Below are 18,831 nucleotides of genomic sequence, written 5' to 3'. Positions count from 1 at the left end.
CAAATAGAAAAGTATAAGGTATGGATTTAACCAATAATGGCAGACTACAAAGTTGATATTTTCAAAATCACTTATAAATTATAGGAAAAACAAATTTGAAAAGTATCATACTATTTTAGTCTGCTTTCCTAACCTTTCCTTAATTTGGTTGAAAAATAGATCCATATTTCTTTAAAGGTCAAAAATCAATTACTGTTTTATCAAACTAAAATAAATAAAAGTATTTACATCATGTTCTACTTCAACTTAAGTACTCATATCAATAGTTTAGTAGTTTTAAAGAATAGCATTTTTCACATTATACTTTTTCTTTTCATTGGCAGTCAATTAATACGTTGTTTGTGTTTTGCTTATCTTCATAACAACACTGACAGTTGGGTAATTTCAAGTAAACCATCCACTGACTTATGAATACAAAATTTTATAAAGCATCTTGCACTGAGGCCAACTTAAAAAAAAAAAGAGAAAGAGCTTTTCTTCGTAGTTCCATTACAAGACTAATTTATGATTTGACAGATATATTTGAAGCCATTATTTTGTAAAGTATAATTGAAGTATAAAAGATACATTCCTTTTTTAAACTCCACAAATCACTTAAAATGCATTTGATGCCATTCTAATCTACGCTATGTCTTAAAACAAAACAAAACAAAACAAAACACACAAGCAAAACCCACCAAACAAACAATTTTACTTTGGGAAGAGGAGGAAGGAACTTCATTAAAAACAAATGAGGGTTGAAAAGGGGGATTTCTGCAAGATGGTGGAATAGGAAGATTCTGAACTCACCCCCTCCCATGGACAGACAAAGTCTAAAGTTATATATGAATCATTTCCCTCTGAAAAATATCGAAATACTAGATGATGTTATTCTCCACAAACAAAGGGTAAAAAGACCATATTGAGGCAGGCAGGAGAGCAGCTATGGTCTCAACAAAAAAACCTGCCCCTGTTGCAGCAACATATAAAAGTGAGGCTTCTCACCAGTTCAGTGCTTCCCCTAAATGAGTGAAGGGCTGGTGTCCCACATCAAGCACCTCAACTCCTGGGATCCACACCACTGAGATGAACCCCTAAAACATCTAATTTAGAAAAACATAGTGTCTGAAGTCCAAGGGACCCAAAATGATATCAAAAATTGAGATTTCCTCTTTAAAGGAATGCAGTCCCACTCATCCTGAAACCCAATGAAAAAAAATAGCAATTTGAACACTTCTCTCATAGGTGAAGAGATTTATTTACTAATCTAAAAGCAACTGCCAGAGAGGAAGGGGATAGTGGTAACTCTCTCTGGAGATGAAGGCATTGGCAGAGGAGAAAAGAAAAAGGGGAAGAAGATGTAAAGTTCCCTAAAAGACACCTAGGTCCAAGAAGCTGAGAGTTTTCCAATTTAGATGAACCCAAGAAGAGCCGCACCAAGACACATTATAATTAAAATTATAATTATAATTAAAATATACTTAAAGATTGGGGTGCCTCAGTGGCTCAGTCAGTTAAGTGTCTGACTTTGGCTCAGGTCATGATCTTGCAGTCAGTGAGTTTAAGCCCTGTGTCAGGCTCTGTGCTGACAGCTCAGAGCCTGAAGCCTGCTTCAGATTCTGTGTCTCCCTTTCTCTCTGCCCCCCCCCCCTCAAAAATAAGTAAACATTAAGAAAATAAAAAATATATACTTAAAGATAAATAGAGAATCTTAAAAGTAGCAAGAGAAAAAAGCAAATTGCTACATACAAAGGAAATCCCATGAGAATATCAGAAAATTTCTCAGGAGAAACTGTAAGACAAAAAGAAGCGACATGACATATTCAAAGTGCTAGGAGAAAAACTTCCAACTAAGAAAAGTCTACCCAGCAAGGTTATCATTCAGAATTGAGAGAGAGAAAAAGGGCTTTCAATACAAACAAAAGCCAAAAATGTTCAGCATTACTAAACTGGTCTTACAAAAAATATTAAAGGAACTTCTCAAGCTGAAAAGAAATGACATTGTTTAATAAAAGGAAAACGTACAAAGGTAAAAATCTTACTGGAAAAGGTAAATATATTAAAGGTAGTGGACTGACCAAAGCTAAAGTACTAAAATTTGAAAAAAATAATAGCTAATACACAAAATAAAAAGATACAAAATGTGACATTAAAAATATAAAGTTTGCTGGGGAGAGTAAAAAGGTAGAGATTTAGAATGCATTTAAACTTACTTCGCTATAACTTAAAAAAGTGTAATACACATAGGATGATATACATGAACCTTAAAATAACCACAAATCAAAAACATAGAGTAAATACAACAAAGAAAATGAGGAAGCAATCTAAACATAACATTAAAGGAAGCCAACAAACCACAAAAGAGGAGAGAAAGAGTAGAAAAGAGACTCAGGGGGGAAATACTTAAACAACTTGAAAAAAGCAATAAATCAGTAGCAGTAAGTACATACCTATCATAATTACTTTAAATATAAGTAGATTAATTTCTCCAATCAAAAGACATAGAGTAGATGAATGGGTAAAAAATAAGATGCATCTTTATACTGCCTATGAGAGATTCACTTCAGAAGTAAGGACATATGGATTGAAAGTGAAGGTATAAAAAAAGATATCGCATGGGGGGCACCTGGGTGGCTCAGTCTGTTAAGTGTCCAACTCTTGATTTAGGCTCAGGTTATGATCTCCCAGTTGGTGTGTTCAAGCCCCGCATCAGGCTCTATGCTCTCAGCACTCTCAGTGCAGAGCCTGCTTGGGATTCTCTCTCTCTCCTCTCTCTCTCTCTCCCTCTCTCTCTGTTCCTCCCTGCTTGCATTCTCTCTCTCTCTCTCAAAAATAAATAAACTTAAAATAAAAATAAAGCTGGCATAGCTACAGTCATATATATATAAAAAAAGAAGCATTAGAACAAAGACTGTAATACAAGACAAAGAGGGGCACTATCCAATAATAAAGGAGTCAACTCAGCAAAAGGATATAACATTTATAAAGAAGAAATCTACAGCAATAAAATAATAGTAGAATACTTTAACACCCCACTTATATCATTGGATAGATTAATTAAACAAAAAAAACAACAAGGAAATATTGGTCTTAAATGACATATTAGACCAGATGAACTTAATAGATATATACAAAACATTCCATCCAAAAGCAGCAAGATACACATTTTTGTCAAATGTACATGGGATATTCTCCAGGATACATAATGTTAGGCCACAAACAAGTCTCAATAAATTAAAGAAGACTGAAATCTTATCAAGCATTTTTTTGAACCACAAAGCTAAAAAACTAGAAATCAATTACAAGAAGAAAATGGAAAAAAATATAAAAGAATGGAAATTAAACAACATGATACTGAAAAAACTACTGGGTCATAGAAAAGACAAAGGAGAAATAAAAACAAAATTCCTGGAGCAAATGAAGACAGAAATATGACATATCAAAATTTATGAGATGCCTTACAAGTGGTTCTAAGATTGAAGTTCATGGCAATACAGGGCTACCTCAAGAAACAAGAAAAATCCCTAGTAGACAGTTTAATATCACCCCTAAAGAAATTACAAAAATAAGAACATAAAAAATCACAAGTTATTAGAAGTTCTATAAGAGAATAATAGAGTTCGAAGCGGAAATAAATGAAATAGACTAAAAAAAGGAAATAGAAAGAACAGAGAGACAGCTCAAATAAATGAATCATAAATAAAAGAGAAGTTTCAACTGATTCCATAGAAATAGCAAAAGATCATAAGACTACTATGAACAACTGTATGCCAACAAAATGGACAAGCTAGAAGAAATGGATGAATTAACAGAGACTCATAATTTTCTAACACTGAATCCTGGAAAAATAGAAAATCTGAGCAGACTATCTACTAGTAAGGACACTGAGTCAGTAATCAGAAAACTCCCCATAAACAAAAGTCCAAGATCAGATGGCTTCACTGGTTAATTCTACCAACCACTGAAAACTTTGATACATATCATTCCCAAACTCTTCCAAAAAAATCGATGAGAAGGAACGTCTCCAAACTCATTTCAGGAGGTGACCATTACCCTGTTACCTGAACCACACAAGGATACACACAAAGAAAACATTACAGGTTGATATCTATGATGAACATAGATGCAAATATCCTTAACAAAATATTGGCAAATTGAATTCAACTATACATTAAAAGGATCATTCATCATGATCAAATGGCATTTATCCCACAAATGCAAGGATTTTTTCAACATCTACAAATCAATGAAATACACCACATTAACAAACTGAAAAATAAAAATTATATGATCATCTCAATAAATGCAAAGTATTCCATAAAGTTCTCTACCTTTTGATGATAAAAACTCTAAAAAAATGCATATAGAAGGAATGTATCTTAACGTAATACAGGTCTCATTGACAAGCCCACAGCTAACATCATACTGAATAGTGTAAAGTTCAAAGCTTTTGCTCTAAGACCAGTAACAGACAAGAATGCTCACTCTTCCCACCTTTATCCAACTTAGTATTGGAAATCCTATCCACAGCAATCAGGCAAGAGAACTAAAAAGCATCTAAACTGGAAAGAAAGAAGTACAACTGTTACTATCTGCAGAAGACACAATACTATATAGAAAACCCTAAGGACTCCAACAAAAAACTGTTAGAACTAATAAATGAACTCAGTAAGGTTTCAGGATTTAAAATTAATATAGAAAAATACATTGTTTAGGGGCGCCTGATTGGCTCAGTCAGTTAAGTGTTCGACTTCAGCTCAGGTCATGATCTCACAGTTCGTGTGTTCGAGCCCCATGTTAGGGCTCTGTGCTGATAGCTCAGAGCATAGAGCCTCCTCCAGATTCTGTGTTTTCTTCTCTCTCTGCCCCTCCCCTGCTCACACTCTGTCTCTCAAAAATAAACATTAAAAAATTAAAAAAGAAAAATTGTTGTTTATATTCACTAATAACAAATTACCAGAGAAAGAAATGAAGAAAACAATCCCATCCAAATCCCATCAAAAGAATAAAATACCTAAAACCAAATTTAACAAAGGAGGGGAAACACCTGTACATTGAAAATTATAAGACATTAATGAAACAAACTGAAGAAGACACAAACAGAAAGATATTAATGTTCATGGACTGAAAGAATTAGTATTGTTAAAATGCCTATATTACCCAAAGCAATCTAAAGATTCAATGCAATCTCTATTAAAACTCCAATGGTATTTTTCACAAAACTAGACGAAATAATTGTGAAATTAATACAAAACCACAAAAGACCCCCAATAGCCAAAACAAGCTTGAGAAGTAAATAAAAAGTTGGAGGTATCACACTCTCTGATTTCAAACTATACTACAAAGCTATAGTAATCTAAACAAAATGGTACTGGCATAAAAACAGACACATATATCAACAGAACAGAATGGAGAGCCCCAAAATAAAACCACAGACAGCCTCTTCAATAAAAGGTGTTGGAAAAACTGGACAGCTACATGCAAAGGAATGAAACTGGACCATTTTCTTACACCATATATAAAAAGTAAACTCAAAATGGATTAAATACTTGAATGTAAGACCAAAAGCATAAAACTGCTACAAGAAAACATAGGTTGCAAACTCATTGACATTGGCCTGGATGATTTTATTTTTAGATGTGAATCAAAAGACAAAGGAAACAAAAGCAAAAATAAAATAAATGAATGAGCAAAAGAGACTATGTCAAACTAGAAAGCTTCTGCATAGCAAAAAAAAAAAAATATATCAACAAAATGAAAAGACAATCTACTGAGTGGGAGAAGATGTTTGTAAATCATATATCCAATAAGGGATTAATATACAAAATATATAAAGCATACATATTGAATTATATAACAAAAAAACCCAAACAATTCAATTAAAAAATAAGCAGGGGTGCCTGGGTGGCTCAGTCAGTTAAGCATCCAACTCCTGGTTTCAGCCTAGGTCATGGTCTCACAGTTCATAAGTTCAAGCCCCATGGTGGTCCTGCACTGACAGTGCAGAGCCTGCTTGGGATTCTCTCTCTCCCTCTCTCTCTGTCTCTCCCCTGCTCGTGCTCTCTCTCTCTCTCTCTCTTAAAATAAATAAACTTTATAAAAAATACAAAAAAATAAGCAGTGGATCCAAATAGACATTTTCCCAAAAAAATGCAGATGGCCAACAGGCATATAAAAAGATGTTCAATATCACTAGTCATCAATGAAATGAAAATCAAACCACAATGAGATACCACCTTACACACGTCAGAAAGGCCATTATCAAAAGGAGAAAAAAAATAACAAGTGTTGGCAAGGATGTGTGGAAAAGGTAATCCTTGTGCACTGTTAGTGAGAACATAAATTGGTGTAGCCATTATGAAAAATATTATAGAGGTTCATCAAAAAACTAAAGACAGAGCTACCATATGATCAAACAATTCTACTACTAGGTACTATTCAAAGAAAAATAAAATACTAATTCATAAATATATGCACCTTATGTGCATTGCATTATTACTCATAACGGCCAAGATATGGAAACAACCTACATGTCCGTCAACAAATCAGTGGATAAAGAAACTGTAATATGTATATACAATGGAATATTACTGGCATATAAAAGAATGAAATCTTGTCGTTTGCTATAAGATGGACGGATATTGAGAGTATTATGCCAAGTTAAATAAGTCAGATGGAAAAAGACATATACCACATGATTTCACTAACACATGGAATCTAAAACAAAACAAAACAAACAGAACAAAACCTAGACTTACAGATACAGAAAAGAGATTGGTGGTTACCAGAGCAAACTGGTGCTGAGAGCAAGAAATAGGTGAAGGGGATCAAGAAGTACAAACTTCCAGTTATAAAATAAGTAAGTCATGGGAAGTGATGTATAGCATGGGGAATATAGTCAATAACATTGCATTAACTTTGTATGGTGACAGATGGTACTAGATTTACTGTAATTATCATTTCACAATGTATACAAATGTTGAATCACTATGTTGTACACCTGAAACTGTTATAATAATGCATGTCAATTATACCTCAATGGAAAAAAACAAGTGAGAGTTCTCAGAGGAATGCTGTCTCTCTATCATCCAGGTCACCAACAAAGTAACCATATTATTTTAACACATTTTGTTTTGAAATGCAGTGTTAGTTCATATACATACTGTGTAACTTTTCACTTATGACATCCTTGCAAGCTTGCCCTGCTATAATGAAGAAACAACGAGTTCTCAAAGAAAGATGTAGATGAATTCAAGTTAATCTCCTCCATCAACTAAGGATTTTCTTCCGTTGTAAAGATCATACCACACAATGGTAAGATAAGCCTAATACAATTTTGAGTTTGGTAAGAAAAGAAATTAAGTCCAATAATTTATTGCAACAACTCACAACAAACTGTTTCTATTTTCTCATTCCCAAGAGCCCTTGATTAGAATTGACTTGTCAGAAAGCAGAGAAGGAGTGACCTTGATTTATTACTAAAAGCAAAGTGAGACTTAAGCTGGAAAGATATTATGTGAAGGGTCCAAAAAGGAGAGAATATGTTGGGTTGAAATTGACAAAACCAGATAGGAAAGTCATTAACTAACAATCTAGTGTTGAAGGCATTTAATTTGGCCTTCTAGCTAATGGACCACAAGGATTATACAAACTTACTGTAACCTTGATGTAAGTTGGTCATTTAAATGATACATGGAAAATGATCTGGTAGTTGACTCCGAACGGAAGACACCGGAAAGCATAAGGTATCCCAGAGAATCAGTTGTTTTCAAAGGATTCATAAAAGGGAAAGCTAGGACTCAAACTTGTGTGATGGTGAAAAATACTTTCATTTTATTTCCTTATAAATTAGTATCCAAATAACACACCTGCTTCTATTCTAAAAGTCTATAAAATTTAATTTTAAAGAATATTATTCAGTGTCAGGGTTTTTGAAAATTCCCCAACCTCTATTACTAAAAAAAATCACAAAATAATACTGACATATTATTTCAAGCTATAAGGATTCAAGAGAGTTTCAGGAAAAAGAGTCAGGCAAAATAGCCTTTTTATAATGGGGTGTCCCTGCCACATTTCAAAGTAAAGTTAATGAATAAATTTTACTTTCAGATCCTCTTATTTATATAACTTTCAGTCAGAGTATTTTAATAAACTTCTGGAATTATAATTAATTTGACATATGGTTTTACGAAGTTTAATTTATGTAGTCATTGTTGAATAACAATATTATTTATGGTATAAAACACACTGTAGCTGTGTATCACATTTAAAATGTTGCATTCTTATACACTAATAATGAAGCAACAGAAAGACAAATAAAGAAACTGATCCCCTTCACAATTGCACCAAGAAGCATAAAATACCTAGGAATAAACCTAACCAAAGATGTAATAGATCTGTAGGCTGAAAACTGCAGAAAGCTTATGATGAAAATTGAAGAAGATATAAAGAAATGGAAAAACATTCTCTGCTCATGGATTGGAAGAACAAATATTGTTAAAATGTCAATACTACCCAAAACTATCTACACATTCAATGTAATCTCAATCAAAATTGCACCAGCATTCTTCTCGAAGCTAGAACAAGCAATCCTAAAATTTGTATGGAACCAAAAAAGACCCCAAATAGCCAAAGTAATTTCGAAGAAGACCAAAGCAGGAGGCATCACAATCTCAGACTGTAGCCTCTACTACAAAGCTGTAATCATCAAGACAGCATAGTATTGGCACAAAAACAGACACATAGACCAATGGAATATAATAGAAACCCCAGAACTAGACCCACAAAAGTATGGCCAACTAATCTTTGACAAAGCAGGAAAGAATATCCAATGGATAAAAGAGTCTCTTTAACAAATGGTGCTGGGATAACTGGACAGCAACATGCAGAAGGATGACACTAGACAACTTTCTTACACCATTCACAAAAACAAACTCCAAATGGATAAAGGACCTGAATGTGAAACAGGAAACCATTAAAACCCTAGAGGAGAAAGCAGGGAAAAATCTCTCTGACCTCAGCCACAGCAATTTCTTACTTGACACATCCCCAAAGGCAAGGAAATTAAAAGCAAAAATGAACTATTGGGACCTCATGAAGATAAAAACCTTCTGCACTGCAAAGGAAACAATCAACAAAACTAAAAGGCAACTGATGAAATGGGAAAAGATATTTGCAAATGACATATCAGACAAAGGGCTAGTATCCAAAATCTATAAAGAACTCGCCGAACTCCACACCCAAAAAACAAATAATCCAGTGAAGAAATGGGCAGAAAACATGAATAGATACTTCTCTAAAGAAGACATCCAGACGGCCAACAGGCACATGAAAAGATGCTCAACGTCACTCCTCATCAGGGAAATACAAATCAAAACCACACTCAGATATCACTTCACGCCAGTCAGAGTGGCCAAAATGAACAAATCAGGAGACTATAGATGCTGGCGAGGATGTGGAGAAACGGGAACCCTCTTGCACTGTTGGTGGGAATGCAAACCGGTGCAGCCGCTCTGGAAAACAGTGTGGAGGTTCCCAGAAAATTAGAAATAGATCTACCCTATGACCCAGCAATAGCACTGCTAGGAATTGACCCAAGGGATACGAGTGCTGATGCATAGGGGCACTTGTACCCCAATGTTTATAGCAGCACTCTCAACAATAGCCAAATTATGGAAAGAGCCTAAATGTCCATCAACTGATGAATGGATAAAGAAATTATGGTTTATATATACAACGGAGTACTACGTGGCAATGAGAAAGAATGAAATATGGCCTTTTGTAGCAATGTGGATGGAACTGGAGAGTGTTACGCTAAGTGAAATAAGTCATACAGAGAAAGACAGATACCATATGTTTTCACTCTTATGTGGATCCTGAAAAAATTAACAGAAGACCATGGGGGAAGGGAAGGAAAAAAAATGTTAGAGAGGGAGGGAGCCAAACTATAAGAGACTCTTAAAAACTGAGAACAAACTGAGGGTTGATGGGGGGTGGGAGGGAGGGGAGGGTGGGTGATGGGTATTGAGGAGGGCACCTGTTGGGATGAGCACTGGGTGTTGTATGGAAACCAATTTGACAATAAATTTCATATTAAAACAAATACTGGATACCAATAAAGCACCAAGGATTAAAGTTATTTTAAGATTTTTGTGCTTTAGGGGTGGGTGAAAAGAAAAACAATATGTACAGCATACATACCTCAGTGGCAAACTGCTGCAATCCACCAATATTAATTGGTCCCTCTTCAGTGGCATATAAATTGCATCCACCCACACAAAGATCAGAGGTTGGACATACCATTCCACAGGTCAGACCAAGTGGGTTGTCAGAAAAAATCATCTTAGCAGCTCCATAATAGTTCTACAAAAATAAAATAAAATAAAATTTTATTATTTAACAGTGCACATTAAACACCTTGGAAATATGACCTAATTTTTATTAGGTAATTGTAGTGAAGATTAAGACATATATAAGATACAGAGGTTCCAATACTCTATACCATGAAGAAATATCAGGTAATCACTAGTAGAGTACCTAACATATGGGAGTATTCAATATATGGTGTATTAATAAATGCAAAATTAATCAATTTTTGAAAACTGAAATTTAAATTATAAATGTTCTGTAGGGATACCTAAGGTGGTTCAGCCAGTTAAGCATTGGACTCTTGATTTTGGTTCAGGTCATGATCTCACAACTCGTGAGGTCACACCCTGTGGGGCATGTGGGGAGCTCTAATATTTCAGAGTCTGCTTGCGATTCTCTTCCCATCTCTCTGCCACCCCCCATCTGTCTCTTCCCTCACTCCTCAAAATATATAAATAACCATTTTTTTAAAAATAAATACATGTTCTGTAAATAGTTTTCTTTCACAAGGCACCTAGCCCTACTCTGACAAGAATTATTCTTTTCATGTTTAACAAAGGTAAGTTTGGTAGATTGTTTGAACAAACTTAAAGCCTAAATCTTAAAACTTTAAAAAACAAAGAAACAAAAAGGTTATCCTCAATTTAACTAAATTAAAAGCATCTAAGCCCTCTTTCACTCTTTCATCTGGCTTGTCCAGAGAGACTCTGTGTTATGACTCTCTATAGTGACTATCATCCTTTAATTACATACTATTAACCAAAGATGCAGATAAAACTCATTATACAGGCACTCCTGGACCAGACCTTGACATGGCCATCTCTCATTACTCCCTTCTACACATTTGACTATTATAGAATAACTTAGAACCCTATTCATTTTATGAAGAGTTTTTAGAACCCAACTTTTCATAAATTGTACAACTATATCATTATTTACTAAGAATGAATAATTGAATATTTTGGAAGTATTTTTTTCTCTAATCAAAAGTAAGAATTGGACCTGACCAGTATTCCTCAAAATTGTCAAGTACGTCAAAAATAAGGATAATTTGGGGGCACCTGGGTGGCTCAGTCGGTTGAGCTTCTGACTTTGGCTCAGGTCATCATCTCAAGGTGAGTTCGAGCCCCACATCGGGCTCTGTGCTGACAGCTCAGAGCCTGGAGCCTGCTTCAGACTCTGTCTCCCTCTCTCTCTGTCCCTCCCCCCGTTCATGCTCTCCCTCTGTCTCTAAAATAAACAAACATTAAAAAATTTAAAAAAAATAAGGATAATTTTAAGAAAATATAAAACTCAAGATAACGCTAAGGAAACATGACAACTAATTGTCGTATGTATGTATTCTGGACAGGGCCCTGGATCCCTCCCAAAAAGGCAATAGGTAAAAACTAAGGAAATCCAAAAAAAGCATAGATTTTAGATAGCAATAACATATAAATAATGTTTCATTAATTGTAATAAATGTGCTATCCTAATATCAGATATTAATAATCGAGAAAATAATAGGCAGGTCCATATGGGAATTCTCTGTACTATCTATCTTCACAACTTTTCTGTAAATATAAAACTTCTGTAAAAATATGGTTTAAAAGAAGATATGGTATAATGCATTTAACTACATGGAGCGAATGTGTTTATTTCTCCTTTTGCTTTATTTAAAATATTTTTGAAAGTCTTTGAAAACACACACATTGCTTCCATGTCCAACCTTCGTCATAAATATAAATTCCTAGAGGCTATAAAATACTGACGATAATAAACAACAAGAATAACCTTAACTACTTCTTGACTCCTCAGTACATTACCAGCAAGTTGCCAGGCCTTTATTTAATCTTTATCATCAATCATCTTATATAAGGTGTCCAACACTCAATCAAAAATTTCTAAGCATGAGATGAGACAGGATTAAATACCTGATAATCAGTGTAAAAATAAATCAATCAAGCAGACCCACACATCTGATACAGAAACTGGAGTTTGAAGAAAAAGACTTTAAATAATCTTGATGAAAATTCAGACAAAGAATAGACAAACAAAATAGAAGAAACAAGTAAAAATATAACCAGAATACTGTGATCTATTTAAAAAGAATCAAACTGACATTCCATAACTAAATAAAACATTTAAAAATAGGTCTTAATGCATGGTTTTAATAGTGTTCATGGCGGTTTAACAGTATTTGTCTTACTCAATGTGTCTCCTTAGCAACCAACAGCAATGTCTAACACATAAGAAGTGTTCTTCAATACACTTTTTCTGAATACATAAGAATGTGTAATAAAATTCAAATTATAAATAAGGAAACTGAGGTAGGAAAGGTAAATAATATGCCAAAGGATCATAGATCATATAAATTGACAGAGGCAGGATTCAAAGTCATATATATGGCCACATATTCCTAAGGACCAAGACATACTCTAATACTAAAGAATACTGGTGATTACCTAATAGATTATAAAATTTAGTTGCAGTATTATTTTTCAGATATAGTATGTATCTTTATGTAAAACACAAAAAGCTGTTTTCAGTATAAATTGAAGGGCATGTAGCTAGCTCACTAATTATGCTTTATAATTAATTAGATGACTTTTAAAAATATTTCCCTTAGTTTTTATGTTTCCATCAATTCAATGAAAAGTTGTTATAAGGTGAGAGTCTTTTTGTCTTAAATCAAGAGACTAATCTGTTTCTTCCTCCAATTTGGTCATATTTAACACTGTCTTTGTGAAATCCTTTGCTGGTGTCACTGATAGAGGCTAATAGTAAAACACTATCCCAACAAAGTATAATTTTCAAAAGTTAACACAGGATACCCTTTCACATTCAGAAGGTACATGTCTCAAAAATTTTACTTCACTCAATAAATAAGGAATCATTAAGATGGTAAAGGTGATTCAAAGAGCATTTGAGGCTGACAGGGCTTAAATGCTAAACTCACAAAATATTTAACAATTCATACCAATTCTTCACAAATGGTTCCGAAATATATACATGGAATATATCTCAGGAATGCAGGGTTGGTTTATCACCTCCCAAATCGATTAATATAATATACTGCATCAATAGAATAAAGGACAAAAATCACACAATCATCTCCAAAAATGCAGAAAAACCATTTGACAAAATCCAATATTCCTCATGATAAAAACTCACAACAGACCTTAAAAAGAAAGCCACTAATTCAGTTTAGAGGTGAATAAAGGATATCTATTTAAACACCATAGCTAACATCTCTCTTTATGCTGAAAACTGAAAGCTTTCTTCTTAGGATTAGGAACAATACAAGGATGTGCTTCTATCCAGCACAGTAACAGAGGTTTTATCAAATAATTTGGCAAGTAAAGGAAGTAAAAGCTATTCAGATTGGAAAGTAATAAGTAAAACTATTTCTACTTGTAGATGAAGTGATCACGTAAATAGAAAATCCTAAATTCCACTAAAGAATTATTAGCAATGTGATGCTTAATTTTGTGTCAATCTGACTTTGTTATGGGATGCCCACATTAAACATTAATTTGGGGTGAAGGCATTCCATATGAGATTAGGATTTCCATATAAACACTGTGAAGGCATTTCCATATGAGATTAGGATTTATATTGGTAAACTCTGTAAAGTAAACTGCTCTCCCTAATTGTCACTCAACTGAGTGGACATGAACAAGAAGACTTGAATAGCACAAAAAAGGTGAGAGCAAGAATATGTATATGTTCATTCTGTTTCCAAGGAGAACCCTGACCAATACAGCACTAATAGTGACTATAACCAGTTTATAGGGCATAAGATCCATACACAATAATCAACTGTATTTCTACACACAACATATAAAACAATTAATAAAAATGAAATCAAGAAAATAATTCTATTTAATAAGAGAATCAAAATACAAATTAGACTTTATTTGCCAAAAATGTGTGAAACATATGTTCTGAAAATAGAACAATGATGAAAGAAACTAAAGAAAACCTAAATAAATTGAAAGACAGCCCATGACCCACGATTATGAGTTAGAAGACTTATTATTAGGATAACGATACTCTTCAAATTGACCTACAGCTTAGAGCAATCTTGTCAAAATCCTAGCAGATTTCTTTGCAAAAATTGGCATATTGACCTCAAATTTGTATGAAAATCCAAGGGAACCAGAATAGGCAAAACAGCCCTGAAAAATAAGAACAAACATGGAAGGACTGCATTTCCTGATTTTCAAAATTTATTATGAAGCTGTGGTAAAGAAGATATTGTGGCATTGGCATAATAATACACATACAAACCAATAGAACAGAATTGACAGTCTAGATAGAGCCTTAATATTTATGTACAGCTGATTTTTTTGACAAGGGTTCTAAGACAATTCCATAGAGAAAGAATATTCTCCTCAAAAAATGATGTGATAACTGAATATCAATATGCAAAAGGATGAAGTTGATCTCTAGTCCACCATACATAAAAATTAACTAACAATAGATTATAGATCTAGATGTTAGAGATGAATCTATAAAACTCTTAGAAGACAATATACGAATAAATCTTCAAGACTTTGGATTAGGCCATTGTTTTTAGATATGACAACAAAAGCACAAGCAACAAAAGAAAAACAGATAAATTGCATTTCATCAGAATTTACAACTTCTATACTACCAAGAACACCATCAAGAAAGTTAAAAGGCAACCCACAGAAGAGGGAAAAATCATATATGATAAGAAATTTTCATCTAGAATATATAAAGAACATTTATAACTCACTAATAAAAAGATATTCAATTAAAAAATGAACAAGGGTTTAAAAAAAGAACAATAGTTTAGTATAAACAATTCTCCCAAAAATATACAAATGTCCAATAAGCACAAGTGTTGCTAAACATCACTGGCTTTAAGAGAAATGCTTGTCAAAATAATGAGATACCACTTAGCACCTACTTGGATGGCTACAGTCAAAAAGACATACAATAAAAAATGTTGACATGGATGTGGAGAAATTGCAACAATCATACAATGTTGTCAGGATTGAAAAATGGTGTCTCTGCTTTGAAAAATAGTTTGACAGTTCCTCGCAAGATTAAAAATAGAGTTACCATATGATTCAGCAATTCCATTCTTTGGTGTACGCTCAAGAAAATTTATAACATCTGTCCATATAAAATTTCATACATTAATGTTCAAAGTAGTGTTATTCCTAATACCTAAAATATGGAAGCAACCTAAATGCCCATGACTGATGAAGGGCTAAAAAATGTGATATATCCATATAATCAGATATTATTTAGAAATAAAAAGAAATGAAGTAATGATATATTCTAAAATATAGTCGAACCTTGAAAATATTATGCTAAGTTAAAGATGCCATTCACAAAAGATCACAAATTATGTTTTCATTTATTGGAAATGTCCAGAATAGGCAAAACTAAAGAGACAGAAGGCAGACTGGTAGTTGCCTAGGGCTAGGGATCTAAGAAAAAATGTAAAATATCTACTGGGATATTTGGGATTATAAAAATATGCTCAATTTGACTGGGATTATAGTTACATTTCTGAACATATACTCACTATCATTGAATAATAGTACACTTTACATTGGCAAATTGTATGAGCTATGAATTTATCTCAATAAAGTGTTACATTTTTAAAAGTACACTTACATGACTGGAAATTATATAGGGGATTTAATAAAGAAATAAATCTGATTTATAATTTAAAATTAGAAGTAAATAATTTAAATTACAAATAAAAATCATAAATAAAATTGCTAGATTAGATACAAAACCATGCAGTATCCTGGAGAGCAATAAAACATAACTCTTGGAATTATCTTTTATACTGAACAGAAAAAATTTGCATTTCTACTCCACACAAATCTAAAAGTTAAGATGTTTGAACTTTTATTTAAACTTTATTTATTTTTTTAAGCAATCTCTACATCCAATGGAGGGTTCAAACTCATGACCCTGAGACCAAGAGTCACACACTGCTCGGACTGACCCAGTCAGGCACCCCTTAGATTTTTTATTATTCTTAATTTTAATTCCAGTATAGTTAACAGTGTTATGTTAGTTTCAGGCATACAATTTAGTGATTCAACAATTTAAGATATTACTCAATGCTCATCAAGATAAGTGTACTCTTAATCACCTTCACCTATTTCACCAATGCTCCCCCCCACCTTCCCTCTGATAGCCATCTGTTTATTCTCTATAGTTAGACTCTATTTTTTGTTTTTTCTGTTTTTTTTTCTTTGTTCACTTGTTTACTTTCTTAAATTACACACACAAGTGTAATCATATAGCATTTGTCTTTCTCTAACTGGCTTAATTCACTTAGCATTATACTCTCTAGATGCATCCATTGCAAATGGCAAGATTTCACTATTTTTTATGGTTGAATAATATTCCATTGTGTGTGTGTGTGTGTGTGTGTGTGTACATACCAAATGTTCATCTGTAGATGGACAATTGGGCTGTTTATAAAGCTGCAATAGGGGTGCCTGGGTGGCTCAGTCGGTTAAGCATCTGACTTTGGCTCAGGTCATGATCTCACGGTTCGTGGGTTCGAGCCCCGCGTCAGGCTCTGTGCTGACAGCTCAGAGCCTAGAGCCTGCTTGGGATTCTGTGTCTCCCTCTCTCTCTGCTCCTCTCCCACTCATGCTCTCTCTCTCAAAAATAAACATTAAAAAAATTTTTTAAAGCTGCAATAAATATAGGGGTACATATATCTCTTCGAATTAGTGTTTCAGTGTTCTTTGGATAAATACCTAGAAGTGTGATTACTGGATCAAATGATAGTTCTTTTTTTTTAACAGTGTAAGATGATTCCCCTTTTCCCACATCCTTGCCAATACCTGTTGTTTCTTGTGTTGTTAATTTTAGCCATTCTGACAGGTGTGAGGTGGCATCTCATCGTAGTTTTGATTTGTATTTTCCTGATGATGAGTGATGCTGAGAATCTTTTCATGTGTCTGTTAGCCATTTGTATGTCTTCTTTGGAAAAATATCTACTCATGTCTTCTGCCCATTTTTTTAATTTATTAATTTTTGGGGTGTTGAGTTTGATAAGCTCTTTAATGGCTGACTGTCTAAAAAAATCCTATTGCATAATTAGAAGTGTCCTAGTAATATAAAAACACTATCATGAGAAAAAAATGTCAATTGTAGATTACTTTTAAGGATATTGGAGGGGAGGACACAGAAAGAACAGATCCTAATTAAATGACTAAGGATCCTCCACAACAATACTGATTATCTTATGATCCTCAAATTGAATTTTAATACTGAATGTAAAACAATGATCCAAGAAGAAAAAAAAGATATGTTTGAAAAATACAACAAATAAAACACTTAAAATTACACTTATGGCTCATGATTTTCTATAGTTGTCAAAGCACGAGGCTTGATCTATCACAGCATATCACTGACAATAAAACTGTCTAGTATTTCTTCAACCATCTCATGATCCCAAGTACAGCTCTTACACCAAAATAAAACTGTAGGAGATTATGACATTTAAAAAAATACTAAGAATCATTGAATATTTCTTAAATAATAGGCACAATGGGATTTGAAAAAAGAAAAGGGAAACAAAGAAAAGGGAAGCATATGCTCCATGACATCGAGATGTTTTGGTAGCAGAGTGAAAAGTCACTTCAGGATGAGGTTTAGAATCTGCTTTAAGTGGGTGGCAATCAAAGTGATTCTGAAGTGACAGGACTAAGAGATGAGAGGGAGTGGCATACAAGTTATGCTGGACTGACATGAGTGAATAATTTTAAAAGTTCAGAATATGTCTTGGCATAATGATTTAGACAGTTGGCTAGAGTTGTTCATTGACTCATGTGAAATGATTAGAAGATATATTTTGGATGTATTTGGACCAAATTGTGGAAAATTTTGATGTCCAATCTAAGGGTTTAGTATTTCATTGAGGCTTTTTAATAGAAGGGTGCTGGCATTAAAAGAATAATTGGGAAGATATTGTATAGATGCTGTGAAAACTCTCAGAAAGGAGAAAGAGGGAAAGTGAAGAAGAAAACATAATACCTAAACAAACAAAAAAACAAACAAAAAAACCCAAATGCACTGTATCACCGAATACACAAACATGGTTTTGAAAACAGGCTGAGCCAACATCAAGCAATGATTCAGAAGTCACCTTTGCACTCTACCTCTCACAAATAACTTTGAAGAAATGGTAGAGAACTCTGCAGTGTAGGAAGCTGGGTACTCTGAGTCAAAGACATTCAGAAACCTGTTAGAAAGGGAACACCTCCTCAATTCTTCCCATCAAGAACACAAGATCAATAACAATTTTTTTCTCTCATAGTAAGTGGGAAGATTTCTTCAGTTCTCTTTCTAAACAAGAGGTTTGACTCCTATTCTGTGAGCTCTTAAACCTTTCTAAAAGCAAAGGCTGTAAGATTTAAATTTAGAAGGGTACTTTAAAGATACCCCAGCAGTCTCCTTCTAGAAAATACACAATCACTTCAACTGTTTTCT

The 18,831-nt window shown here is 33.6% G+C and overlaps 1 protein-coding gene across 4 annotated transcripts in view; it reads right to left on the bottom strand.

Moving 5' to 3' along the window:
• Nucleotides 1–18,831, bottom strand: part of DPYD (dihydropyrimidine dehydrogenase) — an 848,382-nt gene that overhangs the window by 615,454 nt on the left and 214,097 nt on the right. For all 4 annotated transcript variants that reach the window (XM_049618417.1, XM_049618415.1, XM_049618418.1 and 1 more), the window contains one exon: nucleotides 10,180–10,341. In XM_049618417.1, coding sequence (XP_049474374.1) covers nucleotides 10,180–10,341 — 162 coding nt within the window. The remainder of the gene's footprint in view (nucleotides 1–10,179; nucleotides 10,342–18,831) is intronic.

This window comes from Panthera uncia (assembly GCF_023721935.1).
Source record: "Panthera uncia isolate 11264 chromosome C1 unlocalized genomic scaffold, Puncia_PCG_1.0 HiC_scaffold_4, whole genome shotgun sequence".
NCBI lineage: Eukaryota > Metazoa > Chordata > Mammalia > Carnivora > Felidae > Panthera > Panthera uncia.
The sequence above is the reverse complement of the archived record's forward strand: the minus strand, read 5'-3'. Positions and strand labels throughout refer to the sequence as shown.